Raw genomic sequence first — 16,215 nt, forward strand, 5'->3', positions numbered from 1 at the left:
AGAGGAGAGATTAAAGCCCAGGCTGTGAAGAAGCCTGTGAATACCCATCACACAACTGCAGCTTCTCTTGAGGAATCCTTCGTCCTCATTGTGGAGTAAATGGAGGAAAACTGTGCTTTTCCCTCTGCAGGACTCCAGGAATGGTGAGAAAGGTGCAGGTCCTGCTGTACTTTGCACTTGCCTGGAGCCACTTCTTGCTCCCCGCAGGAGCCAGCTCCATGCTCACAGAGCAGCTCTGCAGAGCATGTAAAAATAGCAGGAGGCAGGAGTGGGAAGAGCCCGTTGGGAGGAGGGAACAGCAGCAGCTTGTCTGCTGCTGCCTGTGCCACCAGCCAGGCGGAGGCAGGAGTGACTGCCGCTCTACGTACTAAGGAGGCTCCATCTCACTGCTCCTGGGGGCTGGTTTGCCAGAACACCATTACACCTTCTCTTCCTACCTTATTCAAAGCATGCACAGGAATGTGGGAGGCTTCAATGTCCTTCAGGTCTCTCTCAGCATCATACTTGAGATCATTGGAGACACTGAACCTGCGAAGGGAGACGTGGGTCTGGTTACCTCCTAAGGAGACAGGGAGGGCACGCACAGTGATTAATAGTCTGACTAAAGCAGCAGTAGGTGTGTGAAACCGTCACAGCTCCAACTGCCCACACAGCCCAAGAGCCTCCAGCAGGCTCCAGTCAGCCACTGACGACAAGCTGCATGTTCTGCAGTTAAAGCCCATGCTCCAGGGGCTCGAATCTGCACCAGAGAAGTCCACGAATACTCCTCCATGGACTTCAAAGAGAGCAGGGACAGGCTTGACACTGCACTCCATAATGTGCTGTTTCATGGTGACTCACTCTCCATCACTGCTGCAGGGGAAATATTCCCATTTCAGACAGCAAGCAGGCACAAAGAGGTGGAAATGACTTACCCAAGGCTGCAGCATGAGTCAACTATAAAGCCAACATCAGCACTAAGGAATTCCTTACTCCCAGATCCAAAGTAACTCCAAGGTCTTACGGGAAAAGAGAAAACCCAAACCACCACCATCAACTTACCACAGAGCTTTCTTCCTCCCTTTAAGGTAATTCTCAAAGATGATGCCTGCAACTGTCCGGCCCTTCCCAACTCCAGCCCCGTCCCCGATGAGGAACCCAGCTCGCTGCCCGTTGGGTAATAAAACTTCATGTTGCTGCAAAATCAAGAGCAGAACCGGAGATGGGACTAGATTTGCCTTTGCTAACAAAGCTTGTAAGAGCACTGCTTAACCCTTTCACACATCCCATCAATGCAAGTGCATTTCCTGCTCAGACAACGGCAGGAATGGTCAAGCGTCATGGCCAAGTCAAAGGTTCTCTTTGGGAAACGGCCCACACAGAAGCCCCCAGCTTCAAATAACCCTTTCAAAAGGCATAGAAAATGTCATATGCCAAAGCTCCTGGAGTTTCATCACCTGTATTGAACATCCGTCCACACAAAAGGCAGTCTCCTTCTAGTGCAAGCTGGGCACGGTGGAACCACGTACCTGGCAGGCATAAATGATGGCTTCCAGCTGTAGTGCAGAGAGTGACCCTTTGTCAGCAACAGAGCGTGGCAGGGAGAGGCTGTAGGTGATGTCAGGAGGGGGGACACTGGACAGAGTGCTCGTCTCTACCACCAGGTCAGGGTGGTGCTTCCCAATCTTGGCTAAATGACAACACAGAAAACGAAGAACTCAAGTTCCTCACTCCCAAAAGCACCTCAAAAGGGGACTGCAGCCCTCATGTGAACAGTCTGTAGCCCTCTGCTCAGGAACAAAACGGACGAGCCCCAGCTCTTCACTCTTTTGTCCTGCTGGGAAGTGCCAGAAGCACGTCAAGCCTCCCCCAAAAGCAAGCAACAGAAAAGGGTTGTGTTCAGTTAGCACTGCACCAACAAGGGAGCAGCACTCCCTTTTTTCCAGCAAATCACAAAGCTTGGCCTGTGATTTCCTGCTTGCAGGAAAATAAGGGAGCAGTTCATTAGGCTGGTCCACAATGGAGTGAGCAGAACTGCCCACGCTCATGTGATGGCAACACTCACACTTGGAAGGAACATATTCTGCATAGGTCTCTGTTTGCCCCAGCTCTTCTGTTTCTTCCTCCTCACCTTCATCCTCCTCCTCTGCAGGAGCCTGGGACTGGAAAGAAGCAGAGCATCGACCAGATGTTCTCACTGGACTATGGGCACACACAGTGCTATGCAGAAACCCCCCGGGATCCCTCCCTGTGCGCATCCACAAACCCAATTCATCTTATTTATAAACTCCAGCAGCACAAGGAAAACCATCTGCCAGCGCCCGCCCCGGGGGGCAACAACCGCTTCCACGGCTGCTTTCAGCGCCTGGTCCACATCAAATTAGAGGAAGATGTTTCCATGGCCTGGCAGATGCGCTGTGGGGAGCCCGAGCTCTGCCCTGGCTCCAAGCAAGCGACCCAGACCAGCTTTAAACTCAGTATTCAGCAGCATAAAGCCAAGTCATGAAGCCCAAATCCTTGTTTAACACCTGTGAAGTTCCACCAGGGGAAACAGAAGACACTCGTGGGGAAGAGCAAGGACTTGTGTCTGATTTTCTTGTCTCCTTCCTTCTGAAGGGAAAACAGACCTGCTCGTGCCATGTCCCCAAGTGCCTGGTGTGGATGCTCCTGGAGCCAAGCATCGCTCTCACCTGGTAGCTTATGAGGAGCGGGGTGTTGGGACCAGCAGGACCATGGTCATTCGAACTGTTCAAGCCACTGAACGATCTGCTGGGTGAGAACAGCTGGAACAGAAAGGTGCTGGTGAGAAAGCAGCCTGAACCCTCAGCCCAACCACTATGAAAGCACAGCACCAGCAGGTACTTGGGCTCTCTACTCGGGTCTTACACTCTGGACTTTGATCTTTTGTTTGTGAACAGGGAACTAATCCTGGAAACTAATAAATCCTGGAAATGCTGTAGATGCTTTTGTCAAGATGCACAGGGGGAGTCATTGACCAAGGCAAGCACAAGGAGTGAGAGCATTCTGTGCATGCCCGTGTGTGATGGGAGCTGCAGGGACACTCGGCCCCTGCACCAGCAGCACAAGGGTCCCTCTGCAGAGCTGTAATGACACAGCAGGAAGATGGGTCCCCCTGAAATGCCAGGCAGCAGCTCCAGGGACACTCCCAGCTGGGAAGGCACAGCCAAGGAGATCCTTTGTCTGCTCCCACACAGACAAAATCACACTGGAATTTCCCGGCAGCCAGCAGGGTCAAGCCAGCAGCTCACAGCATCCAGAGCAAGGAGCAGCTCCAGAAGCAACCCTAGGCCAAGTTTAGAGGCTGTGAGGAGTGCCAGAGCTAGAGACCCATGCTCCAGCAGCAGAAGTGAAAGATGGGAAGTTCTTCAGCATAAACACTCCGATTATTTCCTATTTTTAAAGAAGAAAAAAAGCAAGGCAGAAAGCAAGAACACACCCTCCGTTCCTGGAAGCCTGACTCAGAATTACCAGAAGGAAGCTGGACGGAAGAGCTATTTTGAGTGCCAACAAATCTGGAGAGCAGGTGAAACATCTCCACCTACAAATCTGAGCTCAGGCAAAGAGTTTCTTCTTGGGCAAGAGCAAGGCCCAGGTCCAGATCTGCTCAGAACACGCTGGGAGGTCAGTCCAGGTGGGACTGGAGCTGTAGCAGGGGACAGAACTGAACTTGCCCAATTCTCTCCTTTCTCTACTGTCACTCACCTCCCAGTTTGGTTTTCTCCTTCCTCTGTGCCTCCTGTCTAACACCGCTATGAGAAGAGGCACACACAGCACGCATGAGAACACGGGACATGAGCAGGAGACACAGCAAAGCCGCTGACAATTGCACACCCCAAGGCTTGGCCTCACTTTGTTTTCTTCCTCTTTGCATTATTGTCTGGTTTGCCCCTCTTGCCATGACTGCCATGGGAAATGGAACCATCTCACCTGGCTGAGGAGCCAGCTCCCCTTGCAGAAATTCCCTCCCTACGTGCTGAGCTAGGAAAAGGGTGCTTGTGTTTTCCAAGCGCTGGGAATGAGTTAGAATCAGCAGCTCCCAACACTCCTGCAAAAGCTCCTGCAGGGCCAGGGCTTTGCTTTTGCCATCCTAAAACCAGTGTAAACTGGTGAGATGGCTGTGGAAAAGCACAATGGATTCCACGAACTATTTTCTAAGGTATTTCACAACCGCATTACAAATGAAGCATTACGGAACGGTTTGACTCCTGCAAACATTTAAAGGTGTCGTAGCTCTTCCTCCATCCAACAGTTACATCCATCGCCTTTCTTTACGGACAACGGCTCTCCCCACGGGCACATGAAGGCAGCTCTGCCTCCAGCCACTTCCTCCTCAGCACAAACACCCCAGCTGAAGGTTCAGCGCTGGGGATGGGGTTTCTCAGGGCACTGGGAACGTTCCGCACTGCGCTCTCCCTGCGGTGCTTTGCTCCCATTGTGCTCTGTCCCCTTTCCTGCAAAGCCACCTCCTCAGTGCCAGGGACAGCTGAGAGGAAGAGGGGGAAGGCTCAAATACAGATGAGAGTCTTTCCACACCAAATCTTCACATTGCCACGCGGCAGAAGACAGTTCACTGTTTTAAAGAGGACAAGGTACAAGGCTGCTCTTAGCAACTGCTCCAGCTACTCCAAAACCAAAATCCCTGCAATCTGATGGAGAATTGTGGTGGTGTAACAATGTGGGGAGGGGTGGGGAGAGGTTATCTAAATGGCTTGTATATTGGGGCAGGATATCAGCAAAGTCTCCTCCTTTTACAGCAAGGAACCTTCCCTTTGGCACTGCCTTGAGCTTTTGCACAGATCACGCCTTAGCTTCTACCAGCAACAGAAAAAGCGTGTTTGAAATTCAGGCACTAAAACCATTGCTCCTCATGAGTCAACCTCCCGATGCACTTACCTGCTGGCCTGGGAGTTGCAAAACTGACACCGACATCTCCTGACTAGGATGTGCTGGACTGACACCTCATCAGGAAACATCCAACTCAGCAGAACAAAAACCACCACCAAGAGAGCAACCGACACCCCTGCATTCACAACCCGCAGATAAGACAACGTTTAAAAGAGCTGGAGCTGCTTTGCAACAGGAAGTCGTTAGTAAATGGAATTCCAAGGAGTTAATTGGCCTTATCTGAACCTGCAGGACAAGGGTCTAGGGAGGACGTGGAGAACAACATGCAGAGGCCAGAGATGCGCCACTGCCCCCGCCAGCCACGTAGCCTCACACTTAGATGACACGTTTGTTCCTCACTCACATTCTTCATGCTGGGTTTAGAACAGCTTTTCCCTGTAAGGCTTTTTGCTGCATGCTCTGCAGAGACAAAGCTACAAGCTCCTGCAGTGACACAGGCTACCGTGTAAAACCCCAGCAACAACAGGAGACAACAACATGCCTTCTCTGTGCTGGGGGACGATCTGGTTTTTAGCTTTCTGAATGCAGTTTACAAGCCTGTGATGTCTTCAGCCACTGCTTTGGTTCCAACAGCTCAGCTCTCTTTCTGCTGCCTCAGACTTCAAGTTCAAACTGGTCCAAGATTACCAGACTGTGTGGATTGCCTGTGCAGCCCTTGCTGCCGGCACAGCCGCACAGCCCTTGGTCTCCAGCACAGTTATCCACAGGAAGAGGGGCAGTGGAATTCTCTGCCTCCAACTACGGACACTGCAAAGGTCTATAAAGGTGATTGAATCTCAGGGGTTTCAGCAAGAGCTCAGGTGTCCCATTTGAGGATCTGCATGAATGGCCTCCCAGGAAGCCTAAAGCAGGCAGGAGCTTCCATTTCCCAAGTCCAGGCTAGGACCCTCATCTCCACGCCGCACTCCAGTGCCCAACCTGTCACTGAGCCACACGGCAGCGGCACGTCGAAGCAGACCTGCTGCCAAGACTCTGATTTCCCAGCTGTGACAGCCAGCCAGCTTGCTTCATGGCAACCCAGTCAGACACGCTGCAAACTGCAAACTGCAGCCTCGAAACACAACAGAACCTCCGAGCACAACAGTGACTAAAGCACGGCCGTGCCAGATTTGCCTGCTGGGGTATCCATGTGGAATGGTTTTCCCCCCCCATCTTCAAAGGAGGATGACCTAGGAAAGGAAGCATTCACTGTGAGCTGAGACCAGAGGCTCAGCAGCTGCGTGTGATACCAGCTCCACCACCAGCCCGTGGTGACTGACAGCAGGTTGTGCAATGGTGAGTAATCTGTCCCAACAGAGGAGGGAAACCAGATGGCAGAACAGAACCACACATTGCTGTGGGGCAGGGGGAGATCACAGCCCAGGAACACTCAGAGATGTAAAAGGTTGCAGGGACTTAGACTCACAGAGGAAACACCAATGGGGAGTCTCAGGTTGAGACAGAGTTTGGGTTTTAGTCATTGTTACTAAACTATTTGCCATGGAGAACAAACAAGTGGTGGGGACAGTGAAGGACCTGTGTGCTGGGGTTCTTCCTGGAGCCCAGCTCTTCAGCACTGCTCCAGGCTGCTCTGGACCTGCTGAATGGTTTAGGATCCATCTTGCTTGTGATGCACCTACCTGCCACGGCTGCCAGAACAAAGAGCCAGTGCCTGCATCACACTCCAGAAGACTGCACATACCCCTTTGAGGATGCCTGGATCCTCCCCTGCTTCCAGGACACTGAACTATGTGCAATCATCCCTTCCCTCCTGGAGCAAAGCTGGTAACAGTGAGTAGGGAACTGGGTTGGCTTCTCAATTCTTTGGTGCAAACACCATGGGATGAAGCCTGAGGTATTTGGTGTCTGATGGGGAGGATGGAAGAGGAGCTGCCCATACCTCTATTTGGTTCTGCTGCGGCGTGTTTACATCCCATAGTGTTGGCACGTGGTTCAGACTATCGGCAGACAAGAAGTCCTTCGGATCCGCAATGTCGGAGAGGGAATCCGCAGGGGATGAGAAGAGGGAGTTGTTGTTGGAGAGCTCATTGAGGTATGAAGAATCCTGAAATGGAGACAGGGCCACAATTAGAGGCGGCAAGATGAGAAGACCAGAGAGCTCCTTTCTCACACCTACTCGCCTGGGAAGGTTTAATTTCTTGCCATTAAATGAGCAGCTCCTTTCCTTCATGCTCCACGAAGCCTAGAAATTAACTTGTAAATGAGGAGATGCTCTCAGCAGCTGCTTTAAAACCTCAGTTTATGGGAAAAGGAGGGAAAACAGTGACTGGAGAGAAGTGCCAGCACACAGCCACAACTGACTCACACTGTGCACAGCTCTGCACACCGAGGAGTGCAAGAAGAGGAGTGTTGTCACCCACCTCAACCTAGCATTGGCTTAAAGAAGTCCGAAGTCCTCAGCCTAACACCCAAAGGACCCAAGTACTTCATTCACACCCAGAAGCCCCCAGAGCACCAGCTACTCCTGGGAATGACACAGCTCTTGAATGGCCATTTATAACACAGCAATACCCGGAGGCTTGGGACAAACTGAGCCTCCTCCTGGCACAAAGGAGGCTGGAGGAGCTGGGGTTACCTGGGTTTGTGCCCAGACAAATCACATCCTCCAGTCCTTTCCCCAAGGGCATATGCTCCAGTGAGGAGGAGCAGGCTCTGCCCTGGCTCTTCCCCTGGTGCCTGTGCTGGGATGGTTTACAACTGCTTTATGTGGTGCCAACCCAGCGCCTGGTTTGAGTCACACGGACGCCGGCTCAGAAGGAGCCTTCGATCCCCTCCCTCCCATCTGTTCCTTGTCTGGGTTTTCCAACTGCAAGTGGCAAGAACCAACAGCCAAAAAGCATTTTTTTGCTCTGGCACAGGTCACTGCGCCCTCCCTGGCTCCCTCACGCCACCTCAGCTCTCCTTCCACATCCAAGACCGCTTCCAAACCTCTTCCAAAGCACAAAACCTTTGTCTGCTGCTCCCTTCAGAGCAATGCACTCCCGAACACCAAGCTCCCGCTGGAGACGAGCCCCTGGCGCAGAGGGACAGATGGACACAGACCCCCAGGGCTCTGTGGTTCTTCCCAGGGCTCAGGTTTGTCAGCAGCCGGCTCCAGCTGAACCAGATGACCAAGGGAGTGTGACAACAGCACAGCGCTTGATACGAGGAGGAATCTGCTCATTTCCAGTTAAGAGCCAATTTCCGACTGCAAGGCAGAAAGGCAGCCAAAGGTCTTGAAAAGTCACTTAGCCCTGCCTGACCCCAGATCACAGCGCAGTTAGGGTTGGAAAGGACCTTAAAATAAACACCCCGAGCCTGCCCCTACTGTTCCTAAGGGCTTCAGGCCAAGAGCTGGGTCAGACCCCCCAAAACTGTTCCCCAGTGGCAGTGTTTCAAACCATCGGGACGCGCTCCCTTCGCCTTCTTCCCACATCAGCCCCGTCTGGTACCCAAGACAGTCTCTGCTCTGGAGCCATAGGTGCAGGAGCACCGAGGCACTGAAGGGAAGGTGAGCAGCAATGGGGAGCACGGGCACCGTGTGCCGTTTGGGTTCTTCTAATACCAACCCGGGGGCCCCAAAGGGGATGAGAAAGGGCTGCTGGTGCGGCTGTGCCGCAGGGACACCCTCCTGCCAGCACCGGGCATCGCTGGTGTGTGCGACACCCGGCAGCGCTTCACTCTTGGTATTTCTGTGGCTATTTTGGGGTTTCCCAGAAACCAAAACTTTCCTGAGCCTGCAGCAGACACCCAGACTTATCTCAGCATGAAGTGAGCTCTGGAAATGGGGCTCTGCTTCACGCTCATCAAAGCAGGAAAACACTTGGGGAATGATGGCCCTTTTTGGCCAGAGCAAGTGCCTTGGGCACCCTGCAGCAACCTGCCTTGAGCTGACCCTTGCTGTTCCCCCCCCCGCCAGCCTTCTGCTTCTTCCTCTGCGCTCATGATCCCAAGAACAAGCACTGCAGGGCTTCAGCAGCCTCTGGACTGTCACCAGGTCACACAGGGCTCAGTGGCAGGAGGGAGAGCAGAGCTCTGCTCCCAACGAGCCCTCAGAGCTCGGCTCGCAAGAGGAGCTGCAAGAACGAGTTTCTATTCATAACAAGTGAGAGGAGACATCATCATCCTTGACTTTCAATCTGGCAGATGAAAGGCATTTGTGATAATCTGCATGCTGAGAGGAGAAGCGTGTTCTTCCTCTCTCAAGGACAGGCAGGCCTGGGAGGTAGCACGCCACAGACAAGAAAGAGCTAAAGCAAAGGTTGGAGCTGCAAGGCAAACCCAGCAGGGCTCAGGCAGGGATTTTTCTGGTCTTTTCATGATGAAAAGCTTTGGTACACGCATCCATTCCGGCGTTTAACTGAGGGCATCTGACTCGAGGGCTTCACTCACAGGGACACGGCAGCAGCATCTTGAGGGCTCGGATCCCACCTGGCCTTGTCGCTGTGCACTAAGTTTATCCATCTGCATATACTGCACATTAGAGTCCCAAAGAGAGGAAAGGGTATGGCTGGAATAGCCATGAGAGCGCTGAAACACAACCAGTAAGCACCCAGCCTCCAGCCCCCCATGAAGGCTCCAGCCCCACCACTGCTCCCCCCGCTCAGGGCACCAGCCTGCAATGGGAAGAGGAAATCAGCCTCCAAGACGCAAACTTTCAGCATCCCATTTGTTTTATGTAATTATATTACTTCAGGAGCACTGAAACCAGGAACGCGTTAGATCCACCCATAAAGAGCTGAAGGCACAACCCCAGTGGGTCAGCCCAGCCTGTCCGCAGAACGTGGTGTAATTGTTTAATCGGAGGCCGTGCTGATAACTACAACCTGGGCCATAAACCACACCTTCACTAATTACTCCCCTGCTTTATAGGGAGCAAACGGGAGCAGCTCCCTGTCTCCCCAAGGGAAAGGATCATTCCCTAAACCATCCCAAAAGAACAGTGAGCAAGAGGATGCCTCTTCTCAGCGGGATGAAGGCTCTGCCAGACCCACCGATACTCTGGTTACTGCTGACCCCAGCCAAAAGGTGCTGAGCCCAACCCAGACAGAAGCAGCTGAAAGAGAAGATGGCAGCGTTAGGGGTAGGAGAGATGGTCCCAGAAACCACGAGGAGTGAAGAGGTTGGAGGTGCAGCAGGGAAGGGGCAATGAGCTGAGCAGAGATGCTGCAGAGCCGGACCTGGAGGAGCTGCTCGGTGACCACGCATCTCAGCTGCAGGAGCTGAAGCCTGTTACTCTGTCCCTGGTTAAGGCTGAATAAGAAGACCTTTGAAAGTTTCTCACTGGGAATCAGAGGGGTTCACAGCAACAGCACTGATTTAATGTTTCAGTGGATGCTGAATTTCTGCAGCAGATGGAGGTTATCCCACAGGGCAGGATCTTTATTTCAAACATCACCCTGCATCTTCTCGACAGAACTCATTGGAATGAGGTTGATTGATTTTGGGGGGATGTTTTAGATTTTGGTTGGGTTTCTTTCCCTGGGAGCTGCTCTAAGGTCTCCCCTTCAGGAGCCTTCTCTTCTCCAGGCTGACCCAGCCCAGCTCTCTCAGCCTGGCTCCAGAGCAGAGCTGCTCCAGCCCTCGCAGCATCTCCATACCTGCTCCACATCTGTGCCATGAGCTCTGGAGCTGCACATGGTGCTCCGGGGGGTCCCAGCAGAGCAGAGCTCACCACCAGTCAATGCCACCACAGCACACAGGATTTCTGTCGTTATCCCAAACCAGGAAAGTTTTCAAACCCAAGAGTTACCTCTTTAATAAAGAACAGAGGAAACTCAGGGTAAATCAAGGCAAAGAGTTCATGCGGCTCTCGCAGGCACTGGCAACAGCTCAGAGCCTGCAGTTAAAACAAAGTCTTTGTTAAAAATAATGAAAGAACAGGTGAGGTCTAAATACAGAAGGGGTGTGCGCCCTGCAAGCATTTCTGGCCATGGAGCCACCAATCCAAAGGGTTTACTGCTCACAATCCGGACATGGAGGAACCAACTCCTCCTGCACGGCAGCTGCTGACTGCTCCACTACCCAGCACACAGTTAGGGGCGTAAAACTACAGATATACACGCACACATATAAAACTATAGAGATACACTTTATAAAATGCATATATATTTTATATACGTGTGTGTAGAGATGGTTTTAAAACCATCTGTACACACACACGTATATAAAACTATATAACACGTGTATATAAAACTATATAACACATGTATATAAAACCATACACACAGGCACACACAGATATACATCCATGAACAAGCTGCCCTGATACATCCATTAACAAACTGCCCTGATACATCCATGAACAAGCTGCCCTGATACATCCATGAACAAGCTGCCCTGATACATCCATTAACAAACTGCCCTGATACATCCATTAACAAACTGCCCTGATACATCCATGAACAAACTCCACCGCCAGACGAGAGATTTGGTGTCCCAGCAATCCCAGCTCAACAAATGATGTTTCAGGCAAGACGGAATCAAGAACTTCCAGCTGGGAGCAGCTGATCCCTAAAGAAAACCTCTTAGGTGCCAAACCCCAAAGTCTTTCTGAACACGGGGTAATAACCCACAGCCTGCAGGCTCCGTGCTCAGCCTGGCAAATGCTCCATCACTGCCCTGAACCCAGCATCTGGTCTGAAACTCCCCAAAGCTCCATAACCCCACCGGTCACCTCTCCCCACAGCTCCTTCTCCTCCGAGTCTCCCCAAGTTCCACCCGACAGGAAGAGGCCCTGAGGAAGGCACCTTCCAGCAAAGCACACATCTCCTGGTCTCTGCTTTGGCACCCCCAAACCTCTGCTGCCACCGTGAGAATCCCGGGGGAGCAGGGGGAGCCACTTCCCTCAGGAACAGATCCACGAGGAATGCCAAGGAGGAGAATAAAGACAAACCCCAGGCATTACCTTGTAGAGAGATGGGAACTTCAGCCAGAACTGCATCTGGGACATTTTAAAGCAGCACTCGGTGTGCTGGCGGCAGAGCAGGACGTGGAGGGAGCAGCAAGGCGAGACTTTGCAGCAGAGAATGGAGCAAGGTCCTCACTCATGACCGCGGCAGCAGCCAGGAAAGGAGCTCCTCAAGGGTTTGTAAGAGTTCCCATGCAGAAGCAAGGAGTGCAAATGGAGGAGCAGAGGAGAGCCATGGAGCGGCCCCTGCGCCCGGGAGATTTGCATGCAGTGGTTTAGTCACGAAGGAGAGTGCTCGTACTTCCTCTAAGCACAGGGCTGACTTTCAGGAAATGATGCCTGCTTGGTAAGTCAGGGAAATTACTGGCAATGCGAGGAGAATTACTGTATGTGGTGTAATGCAACCACAGAGACACTGTAAACAAAGCTCAGCTCCACAGCGGCGCGAGCCAGGCAGGAACCCGGCTCCCCAGGGAACACCCTGACCCCCTGCCCCTGCCCAGCCGGGTCCTGCCCCCGAGCCTGGGGTAAGGAATCAAGAGCATGAAGAGTGCTCACAAGGTGGGTTCTATCCCCCCAACCCCATGTGCTGGTTTTGTCCCCAGTGTCTACCCCACCCCAAATACTGTAGTTAGGAAAAGGAGCAGCTGTTTTCTTCCTTCTTTTCGAGACCATTGTTAGCCCTCAGCATCCATGAATGTCTCTTTTTCCCAAGGCTTTCCCTTTTAACGGGTCTGGTAACAGAAAGAAGCAACATTGCTGCTTGGGGAGAGGAAAAAGGCACCAAACTGAGACATCTGAGAGGGATCTGGTCATCATAAGCTTAAGGAAAATCTGCTCCACCACAGCCTGGGCTGATGGAGAAGTGACTTTGCCAGAGCACCCACTGTGTTGCAGAGCCACAAGAGAGTCCCTGCTTGCTTCGGGAGCATGAGGTTCCTGTTTGCGTGTCCCCAGCACCACTGCTGGGCTCTGGATGGGGTTTCATCCCCACCATCTCCCAGGGGCTCGGCTGCTCCAGCTGGGACCAGAGCTGGACCCTGCACTGCTCCATGTCTGGAAGCACAGCTTTGGCAACGCTCCCTGTGCTACCGGAGCAGGGCAGGGAGAGGGACCCAGCCTGGCCAGGAAAGCAGCAGAGCCCCAGCCCACCAGCTGCTGGGGGACACAGAGAGGAGCTTTGGCTGCGCATCAATCCGCTCCTGCTCCGAGGCCTTCCACACAGCCATGGCCCGGCTTCAAGGGAAAGGCAGCTCAGCGCTCCCGGGGCCTCGTGCCGAGAAGCGCTGCAAAATCCCACGTTCCAAGGCATTTCTCATAAACCAAAGCATTGGAGCGACGGCAGAGCCCCTACCAGGCCTGCAGGAGAGAGAAGCTTCCTCCCGGGAATGCTGTGAGCAGCCACTACATGAGTGCTGCTGCAGAAAGCACAGGGGAAATGAAGCATCTGGTGTCTGTGGGCAGCTGGTTTGGGGTGGGGAAAGGCACTGACTGGGGTTTTAGTGCTGCCTTGATCTGAATTTGATTGCATTGCGTTAGCTGGTAGTGCCCTGGGGCTTGGGATCGGTGCTTTAATGATACACGTGAACCTCAGAGACCAAATACATTCCTGAAAGACCTTGCTTAGTGACTTGCTGGCTTCGCTCTGTGCCCTGGATCAAACCACCAGCTCTTCCCTGGGACTAACCAAGGGCTATTTATGCAACCCTTAAAGAAGCAGGTGGGTTATTTCCTCTTCTGCTGGTGCATAAAGGGGGCAAAAGGCAGGCAGCAGGACAGGACTGCCAAGGGGAAGCAAGACGTACGATGTCCTTACAGATAACTGGGGCTGCTACACTGATTTTGCAAGACCACAGAAGATAACCCACTGAGAAACCACCATCTGGAAATCTAACATCCTGTCCCAGCATTCCTGCTCCCCACAATCACTCCATGACCACACGTGCTGATAGACAGGAATGCAGAATTAGTCCAGCATTTGCTTTAATTTGACTTACTGTCAAACCCAGGGAGGTACAAGGAGTTGGTTAACTGTTGGGGAAGCTCCACAGCATCCTCTGCCATCTCCTTAGAGGACACTTCCTGGCCACACTGACAGCATGTGCTGAGCTTCCAGGCAGAACCAGATCCCAGTCTCGGAAAAGTCACTCCAAAAGCAGCTAAAGGGTGGACAGGCACCGACCATCTGAACACTGCAGCTTGTCCTGACAGGGCTGGGGTTTCCCAGAGGGATGAATGCTGGGAGAGCACGTCTTGGACAGGCCGTGCCCTGCTCCTCCTGCTCCATGACACCCAGCGGGGTGCAAGGCTTGGCTCTGCTCACCAAGGGGCTCGCACAAGCTGAGGCTGAGTAAACCCTTGCAGTGACCCTGACTGCAGCACGTGGCAGGGAGATGCTGCAGCTCGTGGAGGAAGGGAAAAGAAGGAGGCAGGGAAAGAAGCCCGCCTGGAGGCAGCATTCCCATGGGACGCAGCAGTTCCCGTGCTGCTGCTGGGGGAGGACCGCTGGTGGTTTAGGCACATTATGGACCAGGACACGCAGCGATCACCAGCAGAGCTGGTGATGGGGAAACTCACCCAACCAGACTGACTCAGGCGGATTCTGCTTTGAATTAAAGCAGCTATATTAAAGCATCTCCCAGGGGCCTGCTGTTCAATCCTATTACCAGCATTTTTCAGAGCACTCCAGGTTTCAGAGCAGCACTTTTCCCACTTTTGTCAGCTTGATGAAGGGACGAGGCAGGGAATGATTCTTGCCAAGAGCTCCAGAAACCATTCCCCATCATTGCCCTTCCCTTCCCTCCTGCCTGGAGGTGGGCATCACTGTTTGAAGTCTGCAATGGGGAGGGAACGGAGCCCTCCAGGCCCTTGTACCCCATCCCTGGGGCCACAGGCACCCCAGTGGCATACACAAGCCCATAGGTGTCAACACCAACACAATGTGAGCACAGTGGCTGCAGCCAGGGCTTCCTTTTAACACCCCACGGCCTCACGTGAGCATTGGGCATCTCACTCAAGTCAAGTGTAATTAAATCAGCCCAAATCCCAGCCCTGGAGTGCAAAACCAAAGAGCACATAAAGGAACCCGAACAGAAAATGCTTCAAAGGCACCCGAGCCAGTTAACTGCCTCCAAACTGATTTTAATTCCTCTATTCCCTGTGGACGTAACTCCAGGACAGCAATAGGAAGTTCCAGGACGTTTCTTATTCCAGGAAACTCTTCATTTCAGACAGAACCAAGGCTTTCATAGAATTTAGTAACTGCTGCATTGATTTGTCTTAAATCACCCCAGCTCTGGGCACTGAAGCACTTTGAAAAGTTAATACTTTTTTAAAGAGTAGGTTAATTTCCTTCCCCCCTTTAACAAGAAACATGAACAGGAGATGGCAGGGGGCTGGGAGGGAGAAGAGGGCTGGTTTATGATTAACAGGAGTGGTCAAGAGCCCCCCCCAAGCAGATCAAACAAGGCTGTAATTGCATCTTTCTAGCATTACTGCAAATGACTTTACCCACAAGCAGCCAATTCCTCCCTCTCCCATAAGCAAAATCAGTCGGGATTGACCTTCCTGCAGCCCAAGCACCACTCAGGTTTTAAGAGGGGTTCCCCAAGTCTTCATACATTGAGCTGCTTCTCTGGGCAGGAAAGGCGGGAGTTTGTGCCAAGCTCTCACAGGTGAGTCTGCACCTTCCACACTCAGCAGGAGCCCACCTCAGAAAGGTCAGGGTTATGTTCCCCTGGGACCTGGGCAAGTGGAGTCAGCAGAGGAGGCTTCAGGCATCCAGAAAAGCCCAGCTCTGGAGCACAGGGAGCAAGCTAAGTTAGGCAAAGGCAAACACAGACAACCAGAAGCAGGCAGGCTGGGTTTAGGTAAAGAAAGGCTCAAAGGAAACAGGGAGTCTTGTGCTTTAAGCGATTATCAACAGGGCAGAACAGTGAAGTTGAAAGAAAAACCCATGGTGGCCAAGAGCAGCAAGGACTGACGGGACAGGGATCCTTTTCCAGAACAGGCTGCTCTGCTGTCACGATAAGGCCCTGGGGACAGACACACAACAGAGGCCAAAGTGTTTAGTGTCTGGCTGCGTCAGTGAAGCTCTCACCATCAATGACACAGGACAGCACCAACGCTGATAGGACAAAAAGCCCTTTGCAGCAGGTTCGCTGCACTGGTTCCAGCTCGCCAGCACTGAGACTGGAGGAACGAGCAGCAGAAGGCAATGGAAACCTAAATGTACTTCGCCTCCAGGCTGATTGCTACAGACACGCGTGCAGCCAGGAGACTTCTTCCATAAGGAGATGGCAACAGATGGGGGTGAGACTTTGCCTGAAGACAACAGTTCCCCAGAAACACTCTCAGACCCCAACACGGCCTCATGTAGCTGTTTTCTAAACCTCAGTTTAAGCCACTTGTTTATATAAAGA

The 16,215-nt window shown here is 52.6% G+C and overlaps 1 protein-coding gene across 8 annotated transcripts in view; it reads right to left on the bottom strand.

The window, feature by feature from the left end:
• Window positions 1–16,215, bottom strand: part of SBNO2 (strawberry notch homolog 2) — a 48,014-nt gene that overhangs the window by 15,211 nt on the left and 16,588 nt on the right. For 6 of the 8 annotated variants that reach the window (XR_013958482.1, XR_013958483.1, XM_080634256.1 and 3 more), the window contains exons 5-10: window positions 6,785–6,949; window positions 2,670–2,762; window positions 2,045–2,141; window positions 1,509–1,669; window positions 1,042–1,175; window positions 438–528 (exon numbers count right to left, since the gene is read on the bottom strand). Coding sequence is in view for 6 of the 8 variants with exons in the window: in XM_080634256.1 (XP_080490382.1) it covers window positions 438–528; window positions 1,042–1,175; window positions 1,509–1,669; window positions 2,045–2,141; window positions 2,670–2,762; window positions 6,785–6,949 (741 nt within the window). In the remaining 2 variants the exon portion in view is untranslated. Of the gene's footprint in view, window positions 1–437; window positions 529–1,041; window positions 1,176–1,508; window positions 1,670–2,044; window positions 2,142–2,669; window positions 2,763–6,784; window positions 6,950–11,791; window positions 11,859–16,215 lie in introns of those variants that run through there. The other 2 variants (XM_080634257.1, XM_080634255.1) reach the window with 2 other exon arrangements.

The sequence above is a fragment of the Psittacula echo genome (assembly GCF_963264785.1).
Source record: "Psittacula echo genome assembly, chromosome: 24".
Classification (NCBI taxonomy): Eukaryota; Metazoa; Chordata; class Aves; order Psittaciformes; family Psittacidae; genus Psittacula; species Psittacula echo.